Source organism: Notolabrus celidotus, chromosome 1 (genome assembly GCF_009762535.1).
Source record: "Notolabrus celidotus isolate fNotCel1 chromosome 1, fNotCel1.pri, whole genome shotgun sequence".
Taxonomy (NCBI): Eukaryota; Metazoa; Chordata; class Actinopteri; order Labriformes; family Labridae; genus Notolabrus; species Notolabrus celidotus.
In genome coordinates this window covers 10,275,237-10,302,141 of record NC_048272.1, presented here as the reverse complement: position 1 = coordinate 10,302,141, position 26,905 = coordinate 10,275,237, and the positions used below count along the sequence as shown (strand labels likewise).

Sequence of the window (26,905 nt, the reverse complement as noted above, 5' to 3'; positions counted from 1 at the left end):
CATCAAACCAACAAGAAATGGTCAGATATGATTTGTGATATCAGATCTGATACCTAGAATTAAGTATAGCTAATACTGAGAATCCCTCTGATACTTGACTGACCTGATATTGGTGGAAAAATGGATTACATTTTGCTAGCTTTAACAAATGTAACACTCGCTAGCTTTCCAATAACGGTATGATATCGGTATTGGACCCCTATAGAGTCCAAATTAGAGCATCAGATATCAGCAAGTATGGTGGTTGATGCAAGTTTGATTCTGTAACCAATTAGGTCATCAGATAATCAGCTGGTTTTACGTAAATTATTCAGTAACAAAACAACATTGTAGTGCTAATGGAGAGTGAAATGACATGTATATTACTTTTATCCAACAAATATTGGGGTTATGTTAATATCATTCAATACTACTTTAATTTGGGTACCAGTATCTGTATCTGTGTCTGTGTCTGTGCCTGTTTCTGTATATATAACAGTGTCGGTATCTATCACGTTGGTATCTGTATCAGCACTGGAAAGCAGAAATATGGAGTTGGAACATTTCTATTTTTTAGGGGGCTGATTGATTATTGTATCAGACTGGTGCATTGACTGACCCACTTACTGATAAATGACACCCCATTCCAGGCTGTATCAGATGCAAATCTACCAGCAGACCTGGCTGAATACCTCGAAGCGTGGTTTCTCGGGGGTCACAGCTTTGGCTTGTATAGCAGAACAATCATTCAGCATTGGTGAAAAGCAGCAAGCCCCTGTGTGCTCCTCAGAGCAGCTCAACATGCTTTCTTGCAGAGACAGAGCAATGCAGCATTGTCAGCAGGCACCCGTATCAAATGAATTGAGCACAGCTGTCCTAGCAGACTCTATTGCAGTGACAGGGGGGAAAGTTATTTATTCAGAATTACAGTCACCCCAGGATCCTTCATGGTCATTCTCTGCCACAGCATCAACCGGTCAGGTGGATTTTTCTTTGACCTTGTTTGTGTTTGTATCTCATTTAAAAACAGAAGAAGGTGCATCTCCACAAAAATATCCCCTATTTTCGTAAGTGTTGCCCCCTGCCTCATCTCTCACTTGCTGTTTCCACCACATCAATACAGAATGGTGTACATTTATAGAGACAGGCGTACAGATGGGCTACAGTTGCTCACATGCTGAGGACACCTCTGCCCTCATCCCCCTACTCCCTCTTTTTTGCAGGTGTCTAATAGACTTAGGGTTGCCCTACACTGTGCTCTGTGTGCCTGCTGCCCAGCAGGGCCCCCCGCCACCCCTGCACTTGTGGCGTTGACAAGCGTCTGGCTTTATTTCCAGCCAGCCAACGAGCGCAGACACAGACAGCCATGTCCTGAAATAGAGCAGGCCCACCCTTTATCCCATAATGAGGGGACTAATAATAAGCCCTGTGTCTTAAGTAGTGTATCACCGGTGTCAAGAGAGGAGTGTGTACACACACATCATCTTACAAAACGTCAAGCTGCTTTTCAGATTATCATCATAAACTGTGTAATCACCTCTCCTTTTGGCACCAACCACTTAATCTGCTGCACAGGAGTGTGAGTTTAAGTGCAAGGTCGGTTGACCTTTGATGATCTGACAAGTTCCCTCACTGGAGAGTAAAATATGAAGATTACATGACAGATTTGAAGGAGAAATATGGCTACAACAACAAAACAAACCTTGGGGGTCATCATTCATGTGTGACCTTGTATCAATTGAAAGTGTAAAATCAAATGTAGAGATGATAGTCCGGTCCGGGCATCTGTCCCATATGGAATGTATGAATTATTCCAGAGGTAATAGACGGGCATTGTTGGTGCACTCATCTTCCACAAAGACGCCCATCTCTGCATGTCCATATTTAATTCACCCCTTTCAGCTGCTGAACTGTACACGCTGCTGATATAATGAGTCCCTCCAAAGAGATTAGTCGCCCTATCATCATTGCAGCTCCCTAATTTCTCTGCCTTTGTTGTTGTGCAGGCTGCACTAAATGGGATAAAGGGGCTTGGCCGGACACAGTGGGAGGAAGTGGCTTTTGTGTTGCTAGCAGGTGCAGTGCAGTGACAGTTTTTTGGGAATGTATGCACACATGCACGTTTGTGTGTGTTTGCATGGCTGGGCTGGAGAGGGTCTGTGCTCCCTGAGTGCACGTTGAGCTACAGCAGGAACCTCTGGAGCTCGACTTGAACCCTCAATCACAGGGTTCCTCGGGGGTTTGCAGTAAATTCTTCAGGCGAATGGTTTTCTCTCTCCTTATCCTCCTCCTCCTCTTTCTCTCCCTCTCTTTTTTTCCTGCTCACATCTGGTGAACAGCGCTAGCACCCCTGTCATCTTTTACTGCGTTGAGGTCATTTCCACCCTATCGGTAAAGTGGAAACACATGATGAGAAGGGTTCGGCCTTAATGGGGTGGGGCTGGCATGGACCAGCACTGACACAGCTTTACAGCCAAGAGTTGCCAAAACAGCCAAACTGTGGAATGCCTCTGACTGCAAATTAAAGACAGTTTCAGTATTAATGCTAGAATACATTTGCTTCTTGGATATGTACCTACTTTTGTAGACATGTAGGACTTTTACTTGTGTGTCACTAATGCATGGTTTTGGATGTTTCTGGTGCTCTAAAGCAGAGCCAAACATGTCAATCATGACTCTTTGAAACCACAAGAAAGCGATGAGTAAGCATTGTTTAGGCTTACAGAAGGATATTACAATGAATACCAACCCTGGAGAGACATGTTCCTCCTTTTGGAAGTTCATCCACCTCTGCTCTAGCTTTTATTTTCTCTGTAAAATTCCTCTCTCTTAATCACATTATTGATTCCAACTGGTGGACGCTCTGGATAGAGGGTGTGTCCTCAAGTTTAATTGGGATTCTCCTTCAAAATAATGTGGATTTTCCTCAGTACTGTGTCCTCAGACTCTTCACACCACAGCTCGCAGTGTGTGTCATTCTCAGGAAATTGAGCCTGTGTCATTTGTGAAAACACAGCTCTGCCATCTGACACGTTTTGGATGATTTCTTGACAGTGCATTATGAGGATCTGCTTTGAATGAATAAATTGCCCTGACACATTGACTACTTTTTATGGAAACACTAAAATATATTTCTTCAATCCTTCCTTCTGTTTTTTTTTGTCATGTTACGCAATGACTTAAACAGTTAAATCATTTAGCCATTTATGGATAATTGCTGGGGTATCTTAACAGTTTTAATGGAGTTTTACTGTCTCCCTACATGGATCCAAATGTGTCTCCGAGCAGATTCCAGTCGCACTGTGGTTTCCATTTTGTGGTAGACAGAGCTGCAGTGTAAAAAAGGGTGGGCTGCAGTCAGTCAGTCACTTACAGTCTGTGGGTAGACTACAGCTGCAAGGATTTTTATTCCCGCTGTCCAACAGGACTCCATCATAGACTGCAGCAGCACTCGTTATTGAGGGCACACACTCCTGTGCGGTGTGCCTCTGTCCTCATTACCTCTGCAGCAGCTTTAGCTCTCTGCCTTTGTTCTTTCTCTTGGCTTGAAACTGGAGAATATGGAGAGAAGTGCTGAGGCTGCAGTTAGCTCGGCTGCCCACAACTTCTGCCGCACAGGAAAAAACATAGCACAGACAACCACCATCACCACCACCCCCCTAAGTCCTCTTGTCTGCATATTTCCAGAGAGCCGACGCACAGGGGATGCTCCACTTTGATTCTTCCTCCTGACTTGCCCTTTTGACTCTATTTGCCTTCCTCCGCTGGCTGCCTTGTCACTTGTCTGACTTACAGTTTTCACTCTGAACTGTATATTTGTGATCTGGCCTACTGACCAAATGCCCTCATGGCCAATCTGCTGCATGACAGCTCCCATAGACGTGCTCCTCAGAGGCGTTAAAAAGCAGCCGTGCTGAGTGGCTGGAGGGTCAGTAAACTTTTATCACACTAATAACCCACAGTCACAGCCACCTTAATGGCTTAGACAGCCATGGCAGGGGTTGCCTGGAGGTCAGGTTGAATTGCAGGACATAAATGGTAGATTCCAACCGGTAGAACAAATAAAGGAAGAAGAAAAAAAGAAAGGAGGAGCATGTGAGGTGAGCAGAGGGGGAAGAAAGTTGTTATTGGAAGAGCAGATAATCACTTTAATTGATTTGCAGTAAAAAGAAAGCCATTGATTGGACAGCTCTTTTATAACAAGGCAATCTTTGGCCTTTTAACCCCTTTTCCCACCCCACTCTGCACGCTCGCAAACCTTGGACTCGGTCCGAGCATGCCGTCAAAGGGCAACAACTCCTACACAAGTGACACCAGAGAGTGAAAAGACTTGAGTTTGCCCAGTTCTTGGTGCAAAAACATCGCTCAGAGAGGCAGCAGAAGAAGAGTGAGAAGGAGAGGGAGCGGGGACTTGTTAATGGAGTTCAAATCTAAACTTTCTCTCTCAGATTCCTCTCCCTTTGGCTGAGGTGGACGGGTCTTGAGAGTGTTTGTTTTAGGTGAAGTCAGAGCTGGAACAGTGTGTTGTGAACCGCAGGCCAGACTGTGGTTCTGCGGTTCAGCTCCGACCTGAATGCAGACTGCTCTGTTTGTTTTGCTTCTCCGTTTCTCAGGGAGAAATTTCAACGCTGCCAAAGTCCTGCGCTCACACCCAAGGCACGCAAATAAAACGACTTCACACAGACGCAGAAGAAAAAAAAAAAGTACCTGGGTGTAGTCGCTGCATCTGGACCTCACCACCACCATGACCCAAGTTTCAGGGGTCTCTGCTGTGTCATCTCGTAAAAGGGCTCTTTGGGAGATGAGATGGCATTTGATTGTTTCAGTGGCAGGATGTTTGTGTGTTTTGTTCCAGGCCTTTTCATAAATAGCAGTTTTTATGTTGCCGAGGTCAACTGGTTTTACTAGACTGGAGAGGCAAGTCCAGAGGCAAGGAGGCCTCCCCACCATCTGGCAGCCATAAAAAAGGGGGAGCAGGAGGTTTTTTAGTGGGGGTTTATGGGATGGTAGAGGGTGAGACACTGAGGAAAGAGGAGGAGGAGAGACAGAGTGGATGGTGGACTCTGGTTGCCCCCGAGCTGCAAAGCTTCCTCTGCTGTCTGAATGACAGGTCAGAAGTTCATTGCCTTCTTTTTCATCCTGCATCTGCCTTGTAAGGTGAAGGAGGTGACGGCCAGTTCAGAGTTCGAGGGCAAAGGAGAAGACGTCACCGTGAAGCTGTTATCACCGATGAGAATAAAGATATATTCTGGGCAGGGGGAGCTTTGTTGTGATTTAATGAGATTGCTGTATTTAATGGAGGGTTTAAGAAAGGAAAAGAGTGTCTCCTTGATCTTGCCGTTAGCTTGTTTTTCCTGTGCAGACCTGAGTTCTACAGATGGTGCAGAATTATGTGACTGCATAAACACGGGTGATTCAATGGCTTGGTGTTGTTTGGGTATGCGTCACCCTCTCAAAAGCATCCTGCACACCACCACCACCGAGTAATGAGCAGTAAGTTGTTTTGTACATCTACACATCCAGGCTCTCTCGTCTTTGTGCAAAAACAGCACAGTCAGGTGGTGGCTTAATTTTGTTTGCACATCTGAATTAAGGACGAATAACAACATTGTTAAGCCAAGAAAATACCAGAGTCTGAGGCCAGTGAGATTCTCATGGAGATTTGAGGGATAAAGACCCTCCTGAGAGTCTCAGTTATGTTCTGCTGGAAGATTTTCTTTTCCCCTGTCTTTTAAGGGCCGGAGCTGGAGCTGCCTGCTCCATCTGAAGCTGGATGCTCTGTGTTATAGGTTTTCCAGAACGGGGTTATCATTGCAGAGGACTATGCTGCTTTGCTGACTCTGGCACTGATATCTCCCATAGAGATTTCATCTTTTGTTATGCTGCAGCTGAGATGTGTTAACCCTTTAGCCCCTTGAAGATATTTAGCTAATAGAAGTTATGAGGCCTCTTTGTCCATATTTGGTGTTTGAAATGAACCCACTCATTAAGATAAGAACAAAAAGTCAATGTGTTTGTTATTTGAATAAGTTATGTTGACCTCCTTCTCCTGCCAGACTGGGGATGGGTATTTTAGACCCTCTGATGCTTTGCACAATTTGTATATGACGAGAGGAAAAGTGCTGACAGCAAAAGAATGAGAGCGTGTTTGGCAGGCACGCCCTTGTAGGTTTCTGTGTCACTCAAGTCTAATAAATTTTTAATCGTTTCCTTGCCGTGGTATAGAGCTCAACACGGCTCTGCTCAGCCACACGCTATTTAGGGGGCTCTTATTCTGTTTAAACTCATAAAACAGGAGGGAAATAATGGGTACGGTGGAGATTTTCACTCATTAGGACACAAACAAACAGTAACAAAGCCATGTTGTGATTCAAACTGGGTCACTAAGTAGCAACTTTAAAAACGGAAGACAATTTTTTGACTTCTTGTATGTTTTCTGATTGGGGGGGGGGGGGGGCAGATTTTATTAAGTGTGTCAGTGTAAATGTACCCCATTATTTCTGTTTTTTCCATCCAATAAGACTTTTATATGATGGCAAATTTGAATGGCTTTGGGATCAAGTGTTAATCCTCCAATGATATAGCCAGTAGATTAATCAATAATCAAAAATTCGTCCAGATTCTAGATGCCCTGTAAAATGGCCACCACAGTGTAATCCGGTGTAACCCTTAAGGCAGTTCATACTGCAGCAGGCTCAGCTGGTGAGTGTCAATTCAGAGTCCTCATGATTAAGTCTATTGGAGTGTCTCCAAAAATTATCATGACAATGGTATTAAATATACTTACATTGCCAAGAACATTGATTGCACTTGACAAACTTTAAAGAAAGCATCAAAGGCACCTTCAAAGGCGGCCTCAGCCAAAGGATCCTCAGCCAGAGACTCACTGAGAGCCTCTCAACATACTTTAGCCTGTTTATTCGCTCACACTTTGCATCATGTCAGAGTCCAGAGCATTGAGAAAAAGGAGTGAAATAAAGCACAGGCCCCTGATTGAGAGGCTGGAAACGAGGGACTCTGCTCCTGCTTTAGTGGTTCCGTCCACTGCAGTGATTCAGGGGATAAAAATGTGGCCTGTGTCTCTTTAAGAGCGCTGGCCTGTCTGCAGAATGCATCAGTCCTGTGGAGCAGACACAGGCCAGCAGCAGCAGGAGGAAGGGGGGGGGGAGTGAAGGGAGGAGCATGGGGCTCTGCGGAGGGAGGGAGGAGGACTGGAGGGAACAGCCGCAGTCTGGGCTTCCAGCCTCCTGGCTAGACTGCTGAAAGTTATTATTGAGTTCCTGTGTAGGGCCTCCCCTCCCTGCGGCATGCTCCTCTGTGCTCACTATGAGGCGGACGGGGAGCAAGGGAGAGGCAGAAAGAAAAGTTGGCAGCGTCCCATGCCCCTTTGCAGTGACCTTATATGCAACAAATAAAGGATAATTTTGTTTGATTCTGTGTTTTTGCAAGGGCGAAGCCTCTGAAAGCCTCGTAAGATTCAAGAGCAGCCACACACATCCACACGCTAAAGGCCTTACAGCTGCTCGACAGCAGCTGAAACTGCAGCCCCGGCTCACTGTTGTCTTAAGTTACAGTTTAGCAGACATGTCCTGTTTTCTTAGGAATGGCCTTAACTAGTCAAGACAAGAAGGTTGACGGTTCACCAATGAGAGAGCAGTGAACTAAATCCTCTCCTGGCATGCTAAGTGATGAGTATGATTCAAGGACAGATGGTGGGAGGACGACTCCTTCAGTCTCCTTCAAATAACTTTACAGTAGAAGACGGCTATGAATTAAAAATGTCCACGAGTGTAGAACTAAAGACTTAACATGAAGAGCTCCTATCCAGTTTTAATCGATTTTGTATCTGTAGCTACTTCAATTGAAGCCTCTACTGTGTGTAATGAGTCCCTTGTAGGTTGTCTCATCAGCGTCCACCCTGCAGGTCTCAGAGATTTGCAGGGAAAGGCCACATAGATTACATAGTTACACACACGATGCTCTGCTCTTGGGCCTGTGCCTGCCTGCAGCTCTAATCCCGGCCTGCCTACACCAATGTTAGCACCACAAAGCGCCTACATCCTCCGTCACAGCCCACCAAGAGAGCGAGCGAGAGAGACAGAGACAGAGATAGACAGACTTTTATGTAACGCTCAGTCCGGTGTGTTTGTTCTGAAACCTGCTGCTGCTTCAAGCAAGGCTCCCCAGGTTAACAGAACCCAGCTGCTGCTTGTCCTACTGTACTCAATAGCGTCATGGCTCTGGATTGCGAGAGAAGCCTGGACCCACGCAGCACCTGAGGCTTGTCAGGTTTTCCTGCAGCATGTCACATCTGTGCCCTGATTAATCACAGTCCTCATTCATGGTCAGTGCGATCACTCGGCCTGCGTTTTAAAGCCGTCTCAGGCTGGGTTTATGCAGGAAAACTAGGCAAGGAGAAGAAAGGGGGGGGGGGGGTTGGTGGGGGGACCCTGGCGCTGAAATGGGTATTTTGTGGAGTTCTGTTTGTTGAGTCAGAGCTTAGTTGGGCTCTACTGTTATGTGGTTGCCATGGAGAAAAACACAGGCTCTTGTGCAATAAAAATCATCCAGGAAAAGACATTTCCAAGAATTTTTCAGAGTCAAGAAACAGACGGCAAATTGCAGAATTCATGAGGTGCTGCGGTCCACCAGCCACCCCTCTCGGCCCTCCATTTTAGAGCACTCATATTCGTTTTATAGATGCTGCAAGGCCCGAGCCCTCTCACCTAATTACTCCTGTAAGCAGATATGTTTTCCTATGAACGGAGGAGGGAAACAAAACCGGTGTTTAAGGATGGAATGTGTGATCTTAGGAACGGATGTTGTGGGTGTTTTATCCCCTATTTCCCTTACAGACAATTCCTTGAACAAGTGGAAACAAGTGAAATGCTATTTGATCTCTGTCAAATATTACTGTATACACAAACTTGCCCTGTGAGGCCCCTTGAACGTTTGAGTCAGATCGCTGTTCTGCCAGGGAGAAGGGAAAATTTTCTGAGGCAAAAACTCCCGTTGTCGGTTTGAAAATGTGTTGATGGATAATTGGTTGGAGTCTTATAAAACCCACAGGCCTTTTTTTCTCTCCTGGAGCTGTAATTCTCCTCAGTTACGTCAAGGCTTCTTTAATATGAGGTCTTTTATTCTTACTGTTTCCTGTCTCTATGAATGGACTCATTAGCACTTTTCAAACAGGGCAACTCACTGCTTGTGCGTACTAGCTACAGAAAATACCTCTAATGTAGCTGTGCGGCAAAAAAAGAGCTACTAAGGCAGATGCTTTTTTTTTAACCCTTTAGCTCTAAGTACTTAAACTTAGGTACATTAGCTAACAATACCAAAAAGGAAGCACTTTGTGTACAGTGAGAAGATTTTTCAACAATTCACAACAAAACTAGAAGAAAGAATACAGACAAAAAAAGTAATTGGTATATAGATTATCTCATATATATAACCAGCAAGCGGACATACTGGGTACTGAACAATTTGGTCTAAACTTGTGTGCAGTCTTAAGTGTGTGTGTTTTTCCTTACAACTTTTAAAAAGAAAGATGGAAATACTGAAGGAAAGCAAAAATGGAGCATAACAGAATTAAAGGATGAGGACATTACATAAATATTCTAGAGGATACAGTATTTTCCTTCATGCCTATGAGCTAAATCTGAAGTTCAATACTAAATATAAAAGAAGAGTGTCTTATAAGGCCACATTCAGTGTGTGTGTGGAATTAACTACAACAGTATGTCATTGTTCTAAAGGTGTCAGAAACCACAGGAGCAGAGATTAGGTTTTCTAACCAGGTGACCAGGCAGGCAGCGTTTTAACAGAATGAGCAGAGTGGTATCTATAAATTTCAGCAGGATTTATTACCTCGGTTCAACCAATTAGCTGTTGAGCCGTTCTCAGGACGTACACTGTGTTGGTGAAATGACATCACATGGGACCCTGAGTGAGCAGTGACCCCAACTTCACCTCACCCTCTCACAGTTTTTATGACCTCCTCCCCTTAATCCCCCCCATGCCCCCGTCCTGTCCCCTCACACCTCTTAACCTCTGCTATTCATCCCAATTTCATCTTTCCAAATAAACCTGCCACCTGCCTTCCTTCTCGCTGGACGCTTAGAGAGAGGGGGGGGGCGCATGTGGTCATGGGGCTCAGCTTACCGGGAGGGCATGGCAGCACAGACGTCAGCTCAGCTGACTGCTTGGTGAGCTGCTTTAACATGAAAAAAAAACAGAGCCACGATGTTTGATTGGTTACATTGTTGTCACTATTTCTCTTATGGCTGAAATTATCTGTATGTTACTGTGTGTAGTTATAGCATCTCAAACTAAACTATTTATAGCACAAGGTCTGCTTGAATTACTTTATATATTTAGTCTGCAGTATCTGTTTATGAAATGGTTACAGAAAGAAGGGCTAGCTCCTGATTCCTAAAAAGTTTCCAAGCAAAAATATAAAAGTTCAAGCTTTCCTACTTTACTCAGTCTTAGTCGAGTAAAAACTGAATATTTGTTGGTTTTAGACTGTTGATAACAAAAACATGCATATTTGATAACATTACCTTGGAATTTGTTCACACCCTTAAAGTCAGATCAAAATAATTCTATTTTTCAGCTCTCAATTCTAGTTATTAAAAGGAAATGTGCAAAAAAGCAACATTTCTGTCGGAGATATCCATTGTTAAAACAGTAATTTGAATGCCCCTTTGCATAGAAGGTATTTTGATTGATGTAGGTCTACATATTTCAAAAAACAGACCACTTTTAAAGGTCAGAGTATAATAAAGTTCTTGTTTTCACTGATATTATTTACTCTATTAGAAAAAAACTATTTATTTAAATATGTTGCTATTCTGGTAGACCAGGTGTACCACGTTCAAAATGTGGTTCTTTAATTTTATTTGTAGCATCTTAACAGAGCTGTTGGTGGTGTGTTGATAGAAGAAAAGATTTGTTTTACTCTCTGAACTCAGTTGTCAAAATAGAGATGTGAGCGTCCATCTGGACCATCATTTTCTGAGACATGGAGGTCTAGACCCTAACTGAGTCCAGACTGCTGTTACATGCAGTCAGTGGCTCTTCCTCCCTCTGTCAGCCTCCTCTGCTCTGTGAGGGAGGTGCAGAGGAGGCGTCCAGTACCAGGTACTGCCAGTGATATAATGGTCTGTGTATCCCGAGCTGTTACTGTTTGGGTTGTAGAGAGGTTATCCAGTGACATTTTAATCGTCTTTCTGCCTTCTTTGCCGTGGCATTCGTATTAATCTGCAGGATTAAATCCCAGCCAGTCAGACACTGGACTTGCTGTCTTGTTGTAGAGCGGAGGGGGACCGGCTAACAGCGAGAACAGCAGCGCACACTTCCCTGCGTGCAGGCGGGGATGTGCTTATCAGTGACAGACCAAGGTTTTCAGTCTGCAGACATCAGACCTCTGATGACAGGAGGGTTTGTTAACACACATGATGGGCTCAGAGGGAACAGAGCTGCTTTTTATCAGCCCCAAACCACCGATTTTCACTTGTCTTTCAATACTCCATCATCAACGTCCAAAAACTGAGACAAAGATGAATTCCCTGTTTCCCTTTTAATTCATACTAAAATTATTTTGTCAGAGAATTTAGACACAGGAAGGTCAGTTTAAATGTTTTACACTCGGCTACAAGTCTTGAGGGACACCTCACACCTAACCTTGATAAAACTTGACGCTTTTGTCGGCTACAGATAGAATGGGTCTTCTAAAAGTTGTAGTTGAATAGCATCATGGGAAATGTAGAGTTTAGGGTACTGTAGACTAAAAGCTTTGCTTCTTTTGCTTCAATTTGATTATTTCTTTTTAGTCCTTTTTGAGAGCATTCCCAACTTAAAGAATGTGCATAATGAAAAGTGTGAATTCCTCTCATTTTTGTCTTTGAAGAACCAGATATTTTTGTGTTGCTGCATCGTTAAATTTCGATTTTTACCTTTCTTGCAAAATAAAATATAGGAGTTAATTTTATAATTGTTACATTAAATGAGACAAAAATTAATTAGTTTTGCCTCTTTTTTAATATAATATTCTAATATGTCTCCTTTGAATACATAATGTCCCAAATTTAAAGTTGACTAATAGATCATTGAAATGTATAGTCATGCATCAGCGTCAGAGCATCAGACAGTCAGTCTAATGCCAGGGGATTAAGCTTGCATGGCAAAGATGGTGTTGGCACTGCTGCACAGCAGAGATCAAGTCGTGTGAAAGCACGCACAAATGTATGAGGACAAGAGGAGGCAGCCACACAAATGCTGTCAAACCCCGCCGCACAATACTTTAGGAAATAGCAACAGTTTGGATTGATTTGTAGTTTGGGGGACAAAGGAGAAAATAGCTGAAAAGCATAGAGAATATGCACAATTTTAGACGTCTTCTTTCAGCTTCTCTTAAATCCAATTCAAAGCAAATAGACAGTCTGAAGTAACACTTTGTATTTCAGTAGTGCTGCAGCTCAAACTGCCCATGTAGAGCTCTTTCTTTAATCAATACTGTTGAATAGAGGAGGCAAATTACCGAAGAAGAGTGATAATAACATCGCTAAATCTGTAATCTGTTCACTCTACTTTACTACAGTGAGATGTTTTTTAACCAGACTCTACCAAATTGGCTCAAAAATGAAATTTTCTCACAAGTCAAAGAGACAGAGCCTTGCTTTTTCTCTTCTCTGTGATGTTCCTGAAAGTCTTATGAATACATTTGAATTAGGAATAAACTTTACTGTTCAGGAACACTAAATTAAACTCCACCATAAACATGGGTCAGCTGGAGTCTGTCTTTGCTCTTTCTCTGTCTTCCTCGTTAACCTTCATCCCCTCCAGCCTCCTGGTTAGCACTGCAGCTGCTCCTGCATTATAACTGTGCTAAATGTGAATGGAAGCATAAAGGCGTTGTGTGTGTGTGTGTGTGTGTGTGTGTGTGTGTGTGTGTGTGTGTGTGTGTGTGTGTGTGTGTGTAGGAGAGTGTGTGTGGGTGTGTGCCTGCCTTTATTGGTTTGCAGACACAGCCTCGTGTCTTCGCTCAGATCCTGCAGTCTGATGTTAAATTCTCGTATTCCAACAGTGCAGCTTAGGGCTCAGACAAACTATCTGCTGAATTTGGCGCTATGCGCTTCCATAAATACACCATACAGAGAGCACGTTTCATTTCCTAAGATAACTTTGCCTCACAACCATACCAAACATGCTCATGCTAATAATGTATAATCTGCTGGGATATCTGTTTCGTGTCTGTCGGTTTTGGGTTTCCGTGTCTGTTGAAATAACTTATTAGTTCTTTGTGCTGTGAGGTCTTCCTCAGAGAAAGAGGAGTGATTTGGACTTCACTGTCAACACACTGTAAGAAAACGCGGGCGGGCATGTTCACGTTGTTATGGTTGCCGTGTTTGGACCTGAAGTGGAATTCATTTCTCGCCGTGCAATAGTACAGTAATCTTTCTTTTTGTTTGCGCTCAGCGGCGAGATGATCCCTTTCATGCACACGCAGGAAATACACGTCAGTCAGGAACAGGTTTTGTCATGATGCAGAGACTAGAAATGAAACATGTCATTAAAAGATTAAAGAGAGTTTAGTCTGGCTTAATAGATGCAGTTTGAATTTGGACATTATGTGTTATTGCTTTGTGTGAAATGAATCACACACAAAATAAAGCTCAAACAGGATGTCTTTGCTTGAAAAAAATTGTCACCTCACAGATTTAGTGTGGCTACACTTTTGCCCTGAAGTCCTCAAGCATATGGCCAAAAAATATATCACATGTTTTTTTCAGAAATCAATGTCTATCAATCTATGGCTCTTTCTGTCACTGCACAAAAATAAAGAAAAAGGAAACTTCAAACTTCCGCAGATCACTCTCTTAGGCCCTCCAGATAATGTGTGAAGTTCTTCTTTCGATACTAATATTCATATACTTAAAGCTCCTGTGAGGAACTCCCTTTTTGTTATAATTTTGGCGCCACCTTGGGACAAATATTTCTCTGCTGATCTTGTCCTCTACCTGTGTAAGTTGTATCCAACAAAAACCCCACCCTTCTATCTTGTCACAGTCAGATGTATCACTAAATGATGATCTTTTTTGCAGAAATGTAGAAGAAAAAAAAGGCTGTTTCTATCTACCTGCTACCCTCGACAGAAAATTTTGGATTAAAGATAACCATATAATATAAAAAACATATGGAAAATAGTCAATCATGTTGCTGATTGCCTTGTTTGCTTTTGTAGCTCAGAGGCATCAGAATGAAATTCAGTCTATTTCCTGACCACCCAAAAAACTACTGACGGGAGCTTTAAGTAAAGGAGACTGTCTACGTAGAACTAAGACGTAGAAAGACCAACATTTCTGCAGCTCTAAAAGCAGATCAAGTCAAATTTGCCCAAGAAGGCTTCACAGTGTGTATAAATGATGTGACTGTTACCTTAGAAAACAAATATATAGAAGTTTTGTTGCAGTCTCACAGTCCTTCTGTTTGGATAAGCCTTGCTCTACATCTTGTGTGGCCTTAATTTCCGACACACAGCCCTCTTTATAAGTGGTAGACAAATGCATAACACCACTTCACTATCCTGTCTTTAAGCTTTATGTGTCAAGCCGTGCAGACCTGATGAGACATTTTCCACCTTCAGGGACAGCAGCTCCACCTGCATCCATCTCAGTCCTCATCAAGTCCCAATCCTAAGGACAATTAGGACAATCCAATAAGCTTTACTGTAATGCCGGCCTTATGCCAAGCCCTGCAGCTCTCCCCGTGTGTCTATACTGTCCTGCCTGAGTTCAGATATAACCTCAATATGGACAGAGACAGAGTAAACTGCAAAATTAAGCTAAGATTTAGTGAGGGGAAATGAGAACTTGAGCTGTATCTGTGCGGAGTAGGGATGAAGTTTCAGGGGTATTCTGGGCAGCCACCAATAATTTTCCCCCAGCTGTTACGAGGTGACCACAGGGCTTTATATAAATCAAGAGGCCGTCGTACAATTTGTGCAGTGAGAGTCGAATAGAGAGCTCAAGGCATCCCTGTGAACATCCACACCAAACTACAGGCATCATATTACTAAAACTAGTATTCTCTCACTACCAACTAAGGCTGTTACCCGAGCGAGCTGTGCCAGTTGCTGTGCCCTTGAGTGAGACAGCGCCCCACTAAGCACATGTCGATCTGAGGATTACATTCAGGGCTTTAGGACGGGAAAGGAGGCCGTAATCTGAAACTGTTGTGTCTTGTTGCTGTGCACTTTTCTTAATGCTATGCTATCATGCAGCATGCGTTGGTATTGTATGACTGTTGCCTGAGGAAGTTCAGCTGGAGGAACTATTTTTGTCTCATCAGATGAGAGCTGCACCTCGTATGATTCTTTGACAATTAGATTTTTTTTTTGCTTTTGCTTTAACTCCCACCTAAGGCATATTAGAGAGTATGCCAAGGACATAGAGAAATATTCAAGTATTTTTTTGGAAAACACTAATTCACTGTCTTGCTTAATGTTAGCAGCAAAGATGGATGACACTTAGAAGGCAATAAGATAAATATGAAGCTCTAGCTCTGTCAGTTAGCTTAGCTTGGATAAAAAAAAGTAAAATAAAAAAATACCCAAAAATACCAGTACGTCTAAAGCACCCAATTTTTTATGTTAAACTTAATGTTTAGTTGATCCTGGTTAGCCTTGCCCTTACCTGTTTGCAGTATAGCTTCACATTCACAGCACAGACATTTCGGTTTAAAAAATGTATAACCTGAGCATTAAAGAGCTATGTGTTGTGGTGTTATATAACTTATCGCACAACACTGGATTGATTCTAGTAAATAGTTAACACACAAATATTTTATTACTGATGTAGGACACTTGATTTGATTTTGTTGCTCAGGAAAACAAAAAGGAGCTGCATGATGTTGAATGTTATAGAAATACAAATCCCACTGTTCTGATAGCAACTCTCTAAATCAGATTACGTGCATGTGAATTAATGAATGTTTTTCATTTTGGTCATTCATTAAAGAACAACCAAAGTCAAGAATTTGAGTGAATATTCTACTAAATAAAATATAACTCCAGTTTACATGTTTACACTGGTCCATTTCACACCATAAAACTCACACAATCAATGACCACAGCAGGAACAGACTGAAGCCCAAGGCTTATTTCAGCCCATCCTATACAATCCATAATATAACCCAGAAAATCAGAAAACCATTTGCCTCCCCAAATGGTGGATACTATTCCTTCCTGATAACACTATGTTGGTTCTATCAAAAACTCTGGCTCGACAACAAACACAGCAGCCAGAGGATTGATTGAAGATGCTCCACATTGAGTCATCTTCCTCCCATGCATCAAACATCTGTTAATGATGATGATTGAGGTTTAAACTGAGTTCAATAAACAAATATTGTTGATCAGCTCCATGTTCAAGTGAAATAACGGTTCAATCACCATCATGCTCCAGTTAGCACCACATTGACCAATTATTCCTCAAGCAGGTCAAATGTTCTGCTTTTAGAACAGATATTGATATGTTTGCAATGTGCTGTGTTTCTCTCTGATTAACCGCTGTGCCAGCATGAAAATAGCCGGGGCTTATCCCGGTATTACCGTGCCATTATATGGTCCTAATTAAAAAATAAAGCAGTTCTACCCCTACCCAGCTGCTATTAGACCCTGTTTAGCCTACAGGTTTGCTTTGAAAAGCTCCCTCATTACAGCGCTCAAAGAAATATCATACAATAGCGAGTTGAAAAGGGCAATGCTTGAATGGAGTCTTAAAGGAGAGGCTGTACTTGGCCTTCAAGTATACATTCCTTCAGCTCAGTGCTTCCTCTGTGGTCCCGCTCCCCTGGCCCACCCCCCTCCTCCCACTCAAGACTCAGTTCCCACAGGGGACTGGGCCAAAGCAAACTCCTCAGAGGAAGTCTCCCTCTCTCAGCAGTGAGAGAGAGAGAGAGGGGGGGGGGGGGGGGGGGGGTGTCCTATCATCTGGCTCAGTGGGACCTGCTAAGCAGTAGGATGTGCAGAAGGGTGTTATGACTCCTCGGCCATGCTATGTCTATGATGTGGTAGTGAGTTAAGCCCATGCGGCTGCTCTCCTGTGAGGTCAGTGTCAGATTTAGCCAGCAGGTCCCTTGTGGTGTCTGGGAGTGTCTGTTTTCTGACTCTATTATGTCTAGCACTCATAGCCTTCCTGGAGCTGCAAACCTCAGGGTAGAAATAGTACCAGACAGGCAGACATCCTTTGTCGGGAAAACAACAGTCATGTCAGTAATTACAGAGTCTGATTACAGCATCGGCTCCCAGAAAACCACCGGCCTTGAGTCAGGCAGGTGAGAGGTCGAGTCACCAGTGCTGAGCAAACGCAGTCAGCAGGAGGTCTGGGTTAAATGACTTAACCTACAGAAGCTAACCAAACACCAAGCACGCACTCTGTGTATGTGTGAGTGTGTTTTTGTGTGTGAATGGGTGTGTGTGTGTGTGTGTGTGTGTGTAATGTGTCTACTGGTTAGACAGGTAAAAAGACACTTGTGAGTCATGGAGACGTGAGGGGCGTGTCCAGACAGACATGTAGTGTACATTTCATAAAGCAAACAGTGCAAAGAGGGAGAGTTTAAGCAAGAAGATAGTGTGTTATGTTTTAATGTGTTGACAAATAACACCTTACTTACATTTATTAGCTATTAGGAATGTTTAAGCTGTATATTGTGAAGTTAAGAATGTTTCCTACAAACCTGTATTTGTCATGGATTAAAATAATAAACCTTTTTTTTTTTTTAAATATTGTTAAAATGATTCAGAAGTTAGACCTTTTTTTGAATGTAGGAGGAAAATGACAAAAATTGAAGAATAAGAAGATGATTGCAGTTAACCAGAGCCAAAGGACATGTCTTTCAAGTGGCTGCATTGTTCAAATCTCATAAATTCTATTATTCAATTTTATAATGAAACCACAGACCCACAATGAATCTTCACAGTTACAAAGCCTTAATGAACTACAGAAGCTATCAGTTATTTTACTAGTATTTACTTCAACAATATGACCAAGTTGATAATAAAAACCTCTGATGGAGTTTTCTGTCAGCCGACTTATCAACTGAATTTCTTTTCTACTCTACAGTAGAGATCGTTTTCTGAATTTAAGTATACAGTGCCAGACCTGACTAACACCTGACACACACACTCTCCTACACAAACACACATACTCATGTCTAAACACTCACCCACCCACCAACACCCACTCATCCCTGCGTGTACACACACACTCACGCAGCGCCTGGCTTTGTGTAGAGAAACTGTGAGACATGATTCATTACCAGCCAGGCTTCTCGCTTAATGCTAAATGAGGTTTGTCGTTAATTTCCATTCTGATGTGATTACAGCAAACTGCGAATAAGGTTTCACAACTACACTCAACCCCGCAGGAGTGTTCTCCATTGAGGATTTTGTAGGTAGACAGAGTAATCATTTGTCTTGAATCGCACACAGACGAGGAGGAGATGGGAGTGTTTGCCATTCCTGGAGGCAGAATATCATAGTAGTGAGTAAGAGAGGAGCAGGCAGGTCTGTGCTGGCCTCTGCGCCTGCTCAGGTAAACATATTCCCTGTCTGACAAGTGCAGACCTGAGGGCTGAGGAGGTTAGCTACCTCAACACATGCTCTTACAGCTTGCCACACACACTCAGACATACAATACATACAATGTGGGGCCCTGGAGATTCAGTATTTCATGGCACTTAACATGGCAGATGCTTCCCTCCTCAGGTTTTCTGAGCACAGTCTTCCTCCAACATTTCATGACTCTGTATCCCTGCGTTAACATGCAAACCCCCCCCTGAACACTTCAACTCAATTGTCTGTCAGATCTGAGTGCAATTACTTTAATTTGTCTCCCTCTCTGTCTCCCTCTGTCTCTATATTGCAATATTTCTGTGGTTCAGGCAGTCGATCTGCTCCACCTGATGGCGCCTCTTCTGCCTGGCAGGGAGCAATGTAGCCCTGCTGGCTGCCAGCCAGACCAGCTTGAGTGTCTGCTCAGCTCAAAGCCCTGCTCACACACACACACCAACAACACACACACACACACACACGCACACACATATGACACATGCACACACGCACCCACAAGCACACGGTCATGCCAAGTTCAGAAGCTGAATGCTTACACAGACACATCTTCTATCCTCCATGTCTCTCTGTTACTTCTTTTCTGTTAATCTAATTTCCCTGCTTTATTTTCCATTTAACTGTGAGAAGGAATAGTAGAAAAAAAAAGTCACGTATCGTTCTAACAAACTTGCACACAGCCTATTAATAATGCCACTTCCAGTTGCATTGGAGATTTTTTTAGAATTTATGGGCTCTTGAAATATCCACTGTACTGCATGATGTCATATCTGCACTTTATCTCTACAAAGGTTGCAATGATTAATTGTCTGTTGTTTTGTCTGTCCTCAGTCGCCCAGCCCAGTCTCAGTCAAGAGGTCGAAATTTGACAAACTACATTCTCCACCAGCTGAAAAAGACAGGAAACCTGACTGGTTACAGTCGCTGTCTAAGTCTGCACACAAGGTTCGTTTGATGTGATTCCTTGTTTTTAACGTGAAAACTGATTTGCTGTTAAGCTCAAGAGTTAAAAGGGTGACTTAAAAGCCTTTGTACTTTTGAATCATCACATTATCATCTATGAATGACCTCTCATCATTCTGCCTTGTCACATGAGGAAGGGCCTTTGAGTGTGTTCTTCACAGATGATTTAATGTTTTAAGGGTATTTTACCGGGATTTCATGCAAGCTTGTTTTTTGTTTGTTGTTCCAGGACCTGAAACAGGTCCAGCTGAAACAGAGGCCCTCTGCTTTCCGCCCCTGGTCTCCCAAATTAGTAGAAAAAGAGAAACCAGCTACTCAGAATGAGGTGGAGAGGTGAGTCATCTCAGGAAAGCTGTGATAATTTCAGTTTTAGAAAGATACAAGTTCTTAAATTAACCAATGAAATGCTTGAAATGTACCTATATTGCATTTTCAGGTCCTACTCAAAGAGTCACGAGACTTTGGCAGCTCCCAATCTGGCACTAGCTCCCCTGGCCCCTCCAGTCCATCCCAGGGACAGCAATGCTCCTAGCAGGGGTCCTATAGCCATTTCCAGGCCACCGCAGGAGCTAACTAATGGAGATGCACATCCTGCAGTGAAACCAGCAGCCCCTTGTACCACCAACAGCCCCGATGACATGGACACAGACGGAGAGATTGATGTGGATGACTGTGATGATCGTGAGTACCACCATTTTCTGAAGTTTAAATGATATAGTGAAGATATAGAGACATATAGAAAATGTAACTCTACAAGAGTCAGTTAACACAGGACACAGATTTTACACTCAAACATAAGCCCTTCAGGAAATAAGCCACAGCAGAGTTGGTTCAGACAGACTCCTGTACAACTCTGCCACCTGGTGTTGAAAGGAAGAAATACAAGAACTGTAGCCACACGAAGTATGCTGTAGAGACAAGTTGGAAGACTTTTGTTTCACACTTTCTTTAACATAGGAAATGTTTACATCTATTCTATTAACTTGTTTATAGGATGTACCCTGCAGTAACCACAGGGTGCACAGAAAGGTTGTGGTGTAGTTCATATGGGAAATATAAAATGCAATTAAAAAACAATAGAGCTATATATCCACATACTGAGCCAGCTTTTACTACCTCATGATGCAATTGAGAATGTGTGAAACCCGGTAACTGTTGAAATGGTTACTTTCAGAACAATTGATATCTGTTTGAAAGTAATGGACAACAATGTTAAAACAAAGGGCTAATATAACTAGCTTAAACTGCCGATCGTTAGAAATTGATATACTGTAGTGACAACTAACTTAAATGAATGGGCAACAGTTGAAATAGTAAGTTAAAAGTAAGTTAACTGCTAGCTAAAAATAATAAAAGAACAGATAAAACAGTTACCTAGAAATAATGGCTAAAAAATCTGAAGTTTTAAAGCCAATTAAGAATATTCATATCTTTTATGGCTCAAAAATATGGGTAAACCATTAGAACTGGTAGCTAGAGGTGTTAGAAAAATTTTAAACTTCGAGCTCAAGATACTGGATGAGCAGCTTAAACAGCTAGTTAAAATTTTGAATCAGTTAATTTAAAGTAATGGATAAAAAGTTGATACTGATAGCTAAAAGTAACCAAAGAAAGAGTGTACATTTACCTAAAGCAATGGATAATCAGTTAAAAGTACTCGCTAAAAGCAATGAATAAATAATTAAAACTGCTTGCTTAAAGTAGTGGTTGAACAGTAAGCTAAAAAAGTGATGGATTTCGAAAAAGATAGTTGACTTAATTAAATGAATCAAACTTCAAACAGTAGAGTCAAACATGCTAGCTAAAAGAATTGACTAGCTACTGAAATAGATAGCAATATCTAATAGATATAGCAGTAAGCTGATGGTAACTGATAAACATCTGTAACATAGACAGTATATTAAAATATGATAATATTAATATTATTAATAATTTTCTATAAGCAGTCAGTGGTTGTAACTTTTAGCTTAAACTAATAGACAGTTAAACTGCTAGCTAAAACTAATGTAGCAGAAATATTAGCCAAAGTAAAACCATTGAAACAGTTAGCATAAAGTAATGGATGGTTGACAGAGTTAGATAAAAGTACTAATGAAATGGGAATGATGACCCTCCACTTGACTTCTCTCAATTTGAATACCATCCGGTTTCAAATCAGTTTATCTGAGCAATACATGCCCTTGGTGAAGCATGACGGATAATATTTCATTTCATGCGACAAGGCCTTGAGAGTACATCAGACAGACAGCCTGGTAAAGTGAGGTGGATATCATTTTGAAATTTCCATAAGACCTTTTTGTTTTTTTCTGATTATAGCAGAACTTAAAATTTGTTACAGTGGCTCTTCAAAAATAACCACAACTGCATGCAGTCTTGATAACTTAAAAACTTGTTCTCCCTCAGGTCCAGTACCAGCTCCCTCCATGGCTTCTCCTCCATCAGCATCCAACAGTGTGTCACAGACTCTGACCCCCCAGAGCATCACTCGACCGCAAGAGGGACCTACTTGGCTGTCGGGAAACCTTTGCCCTGAGATGGAAACCCTCAGGCAGATGCTGTATGGAGGCATGGATACCAAAGAGGCCAGAGAAAAAGTCCTGCAGGAGATTGTCAAAATTAGAGTGAAACAGGAGGAGAAGCTGGCATCCGCTGTTCAAGCTAAACGCAGCCTTCAGCAGGTATCATATCCACACCATGTGAACTTCATTGTGAAAAGAATGAAATGACACCAATTTATGAGGATTCAAAAGTTAAATGGTTGTAATGTTTCCACAGGAATTGGAGTTTGTGAGAGTGGCAAAGAAAGGCCGTCTTCGTGAGGCCATTGAGGCCAAGCGCAACCTGCGAAAGGAGATTGAACGCCTTCGTGTGGATTGGGAGAGGAAGATGAGGGACGCAGAAGAGTCTTGTGGACGGTTGAAGAGAGAGTTGGAGAGAGAGAGGCAGCTACGAGTTTGTGACAAGGGATGTGAGGCTGAACGTCTCAGGGTGAAATACTCAACTCAGGTAATATGTCTACCCATAATCTCCAAAGCCAATACTAGATAGCTTTGTTGTTTGTTTTTGTCCCACATTGGTGTTTTTCATTCATTAGTACTTACTGCTGTCTGTGATGTTTTGTGCAGATTGAAGAGTTGCATATGCAGCTACAGCAGGCAGAGGCTGATCGTGAGCAGCTGAGACAGGAGCTCCAGCAGGAGAGAGAAGCTCGACAGAGTCTTGAGAGTGTTGTTAAAGACCTGCAAACCCAGCTGGCCATGCAGACCGACAGCAGCCACCCTGGAGACTCCGTGGATGCAAACACAGACACACTAAGACAGACCACACAACACACTAATGGATCCTAAAGTTGCACATTCACAGCTGGAGAAAGAGACTCAATGATAAGGAGCATGGTTAAGGACTTTGTTGCACCTCCTGTTGGCGAAAAAGATACTCAGCAAAATGCTTTGTCAGTTATCTGAATCTGTCATATATAATATGATATGATATAAATCAATATTATTATGACAATATATGAATTTAATGAAATGAACTGGAAAGTAGCATGATGTCTGAGCATGTTGTAGAGCGTAATATTAAGAAAGGCTTCTCCAGTGATGAACTCATCTCTCCAGTGACGTCAGAGCCCTCGGTTAGACACCTGACGCTGTCCAAGGATATTATTTTGGTATAAGCTATTCTAAGATGTGCAAATATAGCCACACAACACTACTTGAATATGAAGGGAAGAAACATGTTGCGCCTGGTGAAACATGAACAGATAATGAAACTCTTGGTGCCACAAAATATTGGTACTCTCAAAGGTGTCATTGCAGACCACTGGAATCAAGAGACACCAGTTTACCACTATTTACTTTTAATATCAGCTTGCTTTTTATAACTGTGTAGAAGATGTACTTTTTAAGAAATATTGCTTGCGCAGCACTGTTATTCCACAGGCAAGAAAAAATCATCCACATACAGACATGTACGCATGTATACCAGCTTGTCTACCTTTTGTATTTTATAAACCTGAAGTATTGGAGGTTACGTGGGCTACCTTCAGGTACACCACTGTTTTATGCTTAGATATTTTATGGAAGTGTTACTTTTTAATATTATGATGCAACTTTATTAGTTGTTTGATCATTGTTTTCCAGTAATGTTTTTTTTTTTTTTCAACCGAACCATGTGATAAATTGCAAATATTCTTGCCCACGTTAGTGCTGAAAAGTCTACAAATGCCCTTCTTAAAGACAAAAAAAAAACTTCAATAGATTTCTGTTTTTTGTTAAAATGCGGTACTTCTGATTTTCTATTGAGTATTGTAAAATAACTTATATTCTATGATAATTTGCTGCCTATCAAAAGAAAGCATTCATTTTTAGTCGCTGGTTTTAGGGCTCTTAAATCAACAAATGCTGTTTATATGAACAACATTTCTACATATATACAAAATATGGATATATATTTTTTTACTTAAAGAAAAGGAATTGCACTTTTTAGAGAAAAGAACCTTGCATTGTGCATTGTACTCCCTGTTACATTTTTCAAAACCCGAGTTGACATGAACTTTGAATTCAGACTCTCCCTCAGTATCTTCTGATGTAAATACAATGATATTGTAAATAAGATTCCTGTTGTTATGTTTGCTTGCTCCAGACTTAAATTGATAATGAATATTATTTCTTGCTCTTACTTGAAACCAAAAAAGACTATATTTGGAGCTGCAAAGCTACAATTTTACATTGTAGTTGTATCCCTGAGTATTATCGCAATCACAGGGCATTGAGCAGAATGGATGGGTGCTGGTATAATGACACCATCATAGGTCATGACCCTGACCTATTACTAGTGTTTCTAGGTATGAAACCCTGACATAATATTATTATTTGTCCCTTGATTTTGTTTATTTGAGAGGATCTTTATTATTTGATGAAATATAGATTATATATTACACCACAGACCAAAAACTTAAAAATGAATTTAAATATCTGCACCTCCAGTTCCCTCCCCTTGATGGATAGAGCAGAAATGACACCTTCTCATGGTTTCAACCTTAGGTGCTCTCATTTATTTTAGACAAGAAACACTTTTATGTCTTATCATCATGATACCCTCACTCAGTATTTGTTGGGTACAGTGTAATAGCAATATCCATTTTGTTAGCTGATGCTGTTGTAGTTTTGGTTTGGAAGTGGGAGTTCACTTGCCTCTTGTTTCAATGTTTTCTTTTCCTTTGGAAAACTTGTATAATAACCATTAAAATCAAATCAACCCTATGGTGTTCTGTGGGGTGTTTTTTGTTCACCACAATGTTGATTTTTTCATTTGTATTTGTAGGCAGATCATTGTTAATCTTTCCACCATTTTGCTTTGGATCAGAACAATTTAACAGCTATCCTACTTTATGGATTAAATCTAATACAATTTCTAAGCAGTGTATCCAGAGCCATAGCTTTGGGTTGTCATTTAATGCAACAACAAACATTTTCTAATGAGTTTGGTTTACAATGTGGGATTTGCTATTTTTTGTTTGCTGCCATGTCTAGGATACAATAAAACACGACACAAAGCAACACGACAGGACGCGACAACATGATGCAATACAGTATGATATGATACAGAACAGTTCACTTTCTTGTTCCCTTGGGAAAATGGTCTTAGACTCATAAGAAAGTATTCACATATCAGAAAATAAATAATTGATTCAAAGTAAAAGTTGTGTTGTTAGCATGCTAACATGCTTCAATGAAGAACATAAAAAACACTGTTCGTATTTAACATTAGCTGCTAGCATCATTGAGAAGAGCATGTGAGCATGTTTAATTTGTCCAGATCTGTTAAATTAATTAATTGGAATAATCATCAATTTGAAGACTCCTGAAATATGTCAAAGGAGATAGAATATAAGAGTGGAGTTGTTCTAAATATAGACATAAAGGACATCATTTTGGGTGTGGCAGTGATTGCTCAGTTGGCACACCTGAGGCTGATGATGTAATTTGGTTTGTCTACTGGCCACTAAGGAAGTGAAGGTATTCTAATGTTGAGGGCAGTTTGACTTTTCATTTACTGATTCCAAACAGAAACATTTAAACTGGTAATTTTACTTGTTCTTGTACTTCTGAATTTCCTTAGGTAATCTTCCCAAAGGATTAATAAAGTTCCTATCTATCTATCTATCTATCTATCTATCTATCTATCTATCTATCTATCTATCTATCTATCTATCTATCTATCTATCTATCTATCTATCTAAATATCTATCTACCTACCTACCTATCTTGTACTTGTAGAAAGACTCTTGTAGGTGTAAGTAATAAAATTAAAATGGGGACAGAGAGATTGAGTTGTAGCATGCACGACACCAGATCTCTGAAGATGAAGCACAAACGGATTCAAACATCATAACTTGTAAACTATTATCTACATTTAGTAGAATAATGTATTTGAGGACATCCTCAGCCAAACTGATGCAGCTAAAATATCTGATATCTATAATCTAATATAAATTTAAATGTCTATTTTTCCTTGTGATGGCTGATTAGCTCTTGTAAAATCTTTGCGAACTAAAGCTAAATGTTAGGTCCCACAGGCATGCTGGGATTATGTCACATCAGCAAAGTGATTTTTTTTTTCCTGCCCTTTTTTGCAGGCTAATAAGGTAAAATTAATAAAAAGCCCTGTGTGGGTTGTTAGTAGAACCAAAAGCTTGAAATAACTTAAATGTGTGTTTTTTTTTTTTTTTTTACTGGATCTCCTTGGGTTTTGTAGCCTGAATTAACTGAGTTTACATGGATGGGCATTTATTTTATGTCACACAGTAGCCTCTAGGGGGAAATCATTGCTTATAAATGAAGGTTTGTTTTGTTAATAGTCAAATGGCCCCATATGCATTTTTAACCTTGAAACGTAAACTTATAAATCTTTATAAAGTCAATTCAACAAGTAAACTATTGAATCTACTGCAATCCCTGTATGCTATACAGACCAAGACTTTCTTAAGACTAGTTAAATTAATACTTGCACCCTTGCTATCCCACTCTCTTTCTTCAGAGGCTTACTGGTTGCGTGAAAATCCCTCCATGAAAGCAAGGCTGAAGCCTCACTCCAGGATTACAGCTCGAGGAAGATTTAGTGACTGACACGTGTTGCACACTCTTTCTCTGCTAGCCTTCTCTGTGTGCAAAAAAAGTAAATACAGAGGAACCCATGGCGGCTACACTGAATCATTGGACCCAGGATGATAAGAACTGAAGCTCCAAGATGGGAATATTGTTCCCTGATTGTATCTCGGAAGACTTTAAGGGGTGTGTTGACACCTGAGAATCTGCATAAGGAAAGCTG

General features: G+C 41.4%; 1 protein-coding gene across 1 annotated transcript in view; it reads left to right on the top strand.

The window, feature by feature from the left end:
- Positions 1-24,837, top strand: part of skib (v-ski avian sarcoma viral oncogene homolog b) — a 34,012-nt gene extending 9,175 nt beyond the window's left edge. Inside the window, exons 2-7 of the mRNA XM_034690214.1 lie at positions 19,442-19,555; positions 19,803-19,906; positions 20,010-20,254; positions 21,977-22,251; positions 22,349-22,579; positions 22,699-24,837. Of these exons, the coding sequence (XP_034546105.1) occupies positions 19,442-19,555; positions 19,803-19,906; positions 20,010-20,254; positions 21,977-22,251; positions 22,349-22,579; positions 22,699-22,920 (1,191 nt within the window). The 3' untranslated portion in view covers positions 22,921-24,837. The remainder of the gene's footprint in view (positions 1-19,441; positions 19,556-19,802; positions 19,907-20,009; positions 20,255-21,976; positions 22,252-22,348; positions 22,580-22,698) is intronic.
- Positions 24,838-26,905: the final 2,068 nt, after the last annotated feature.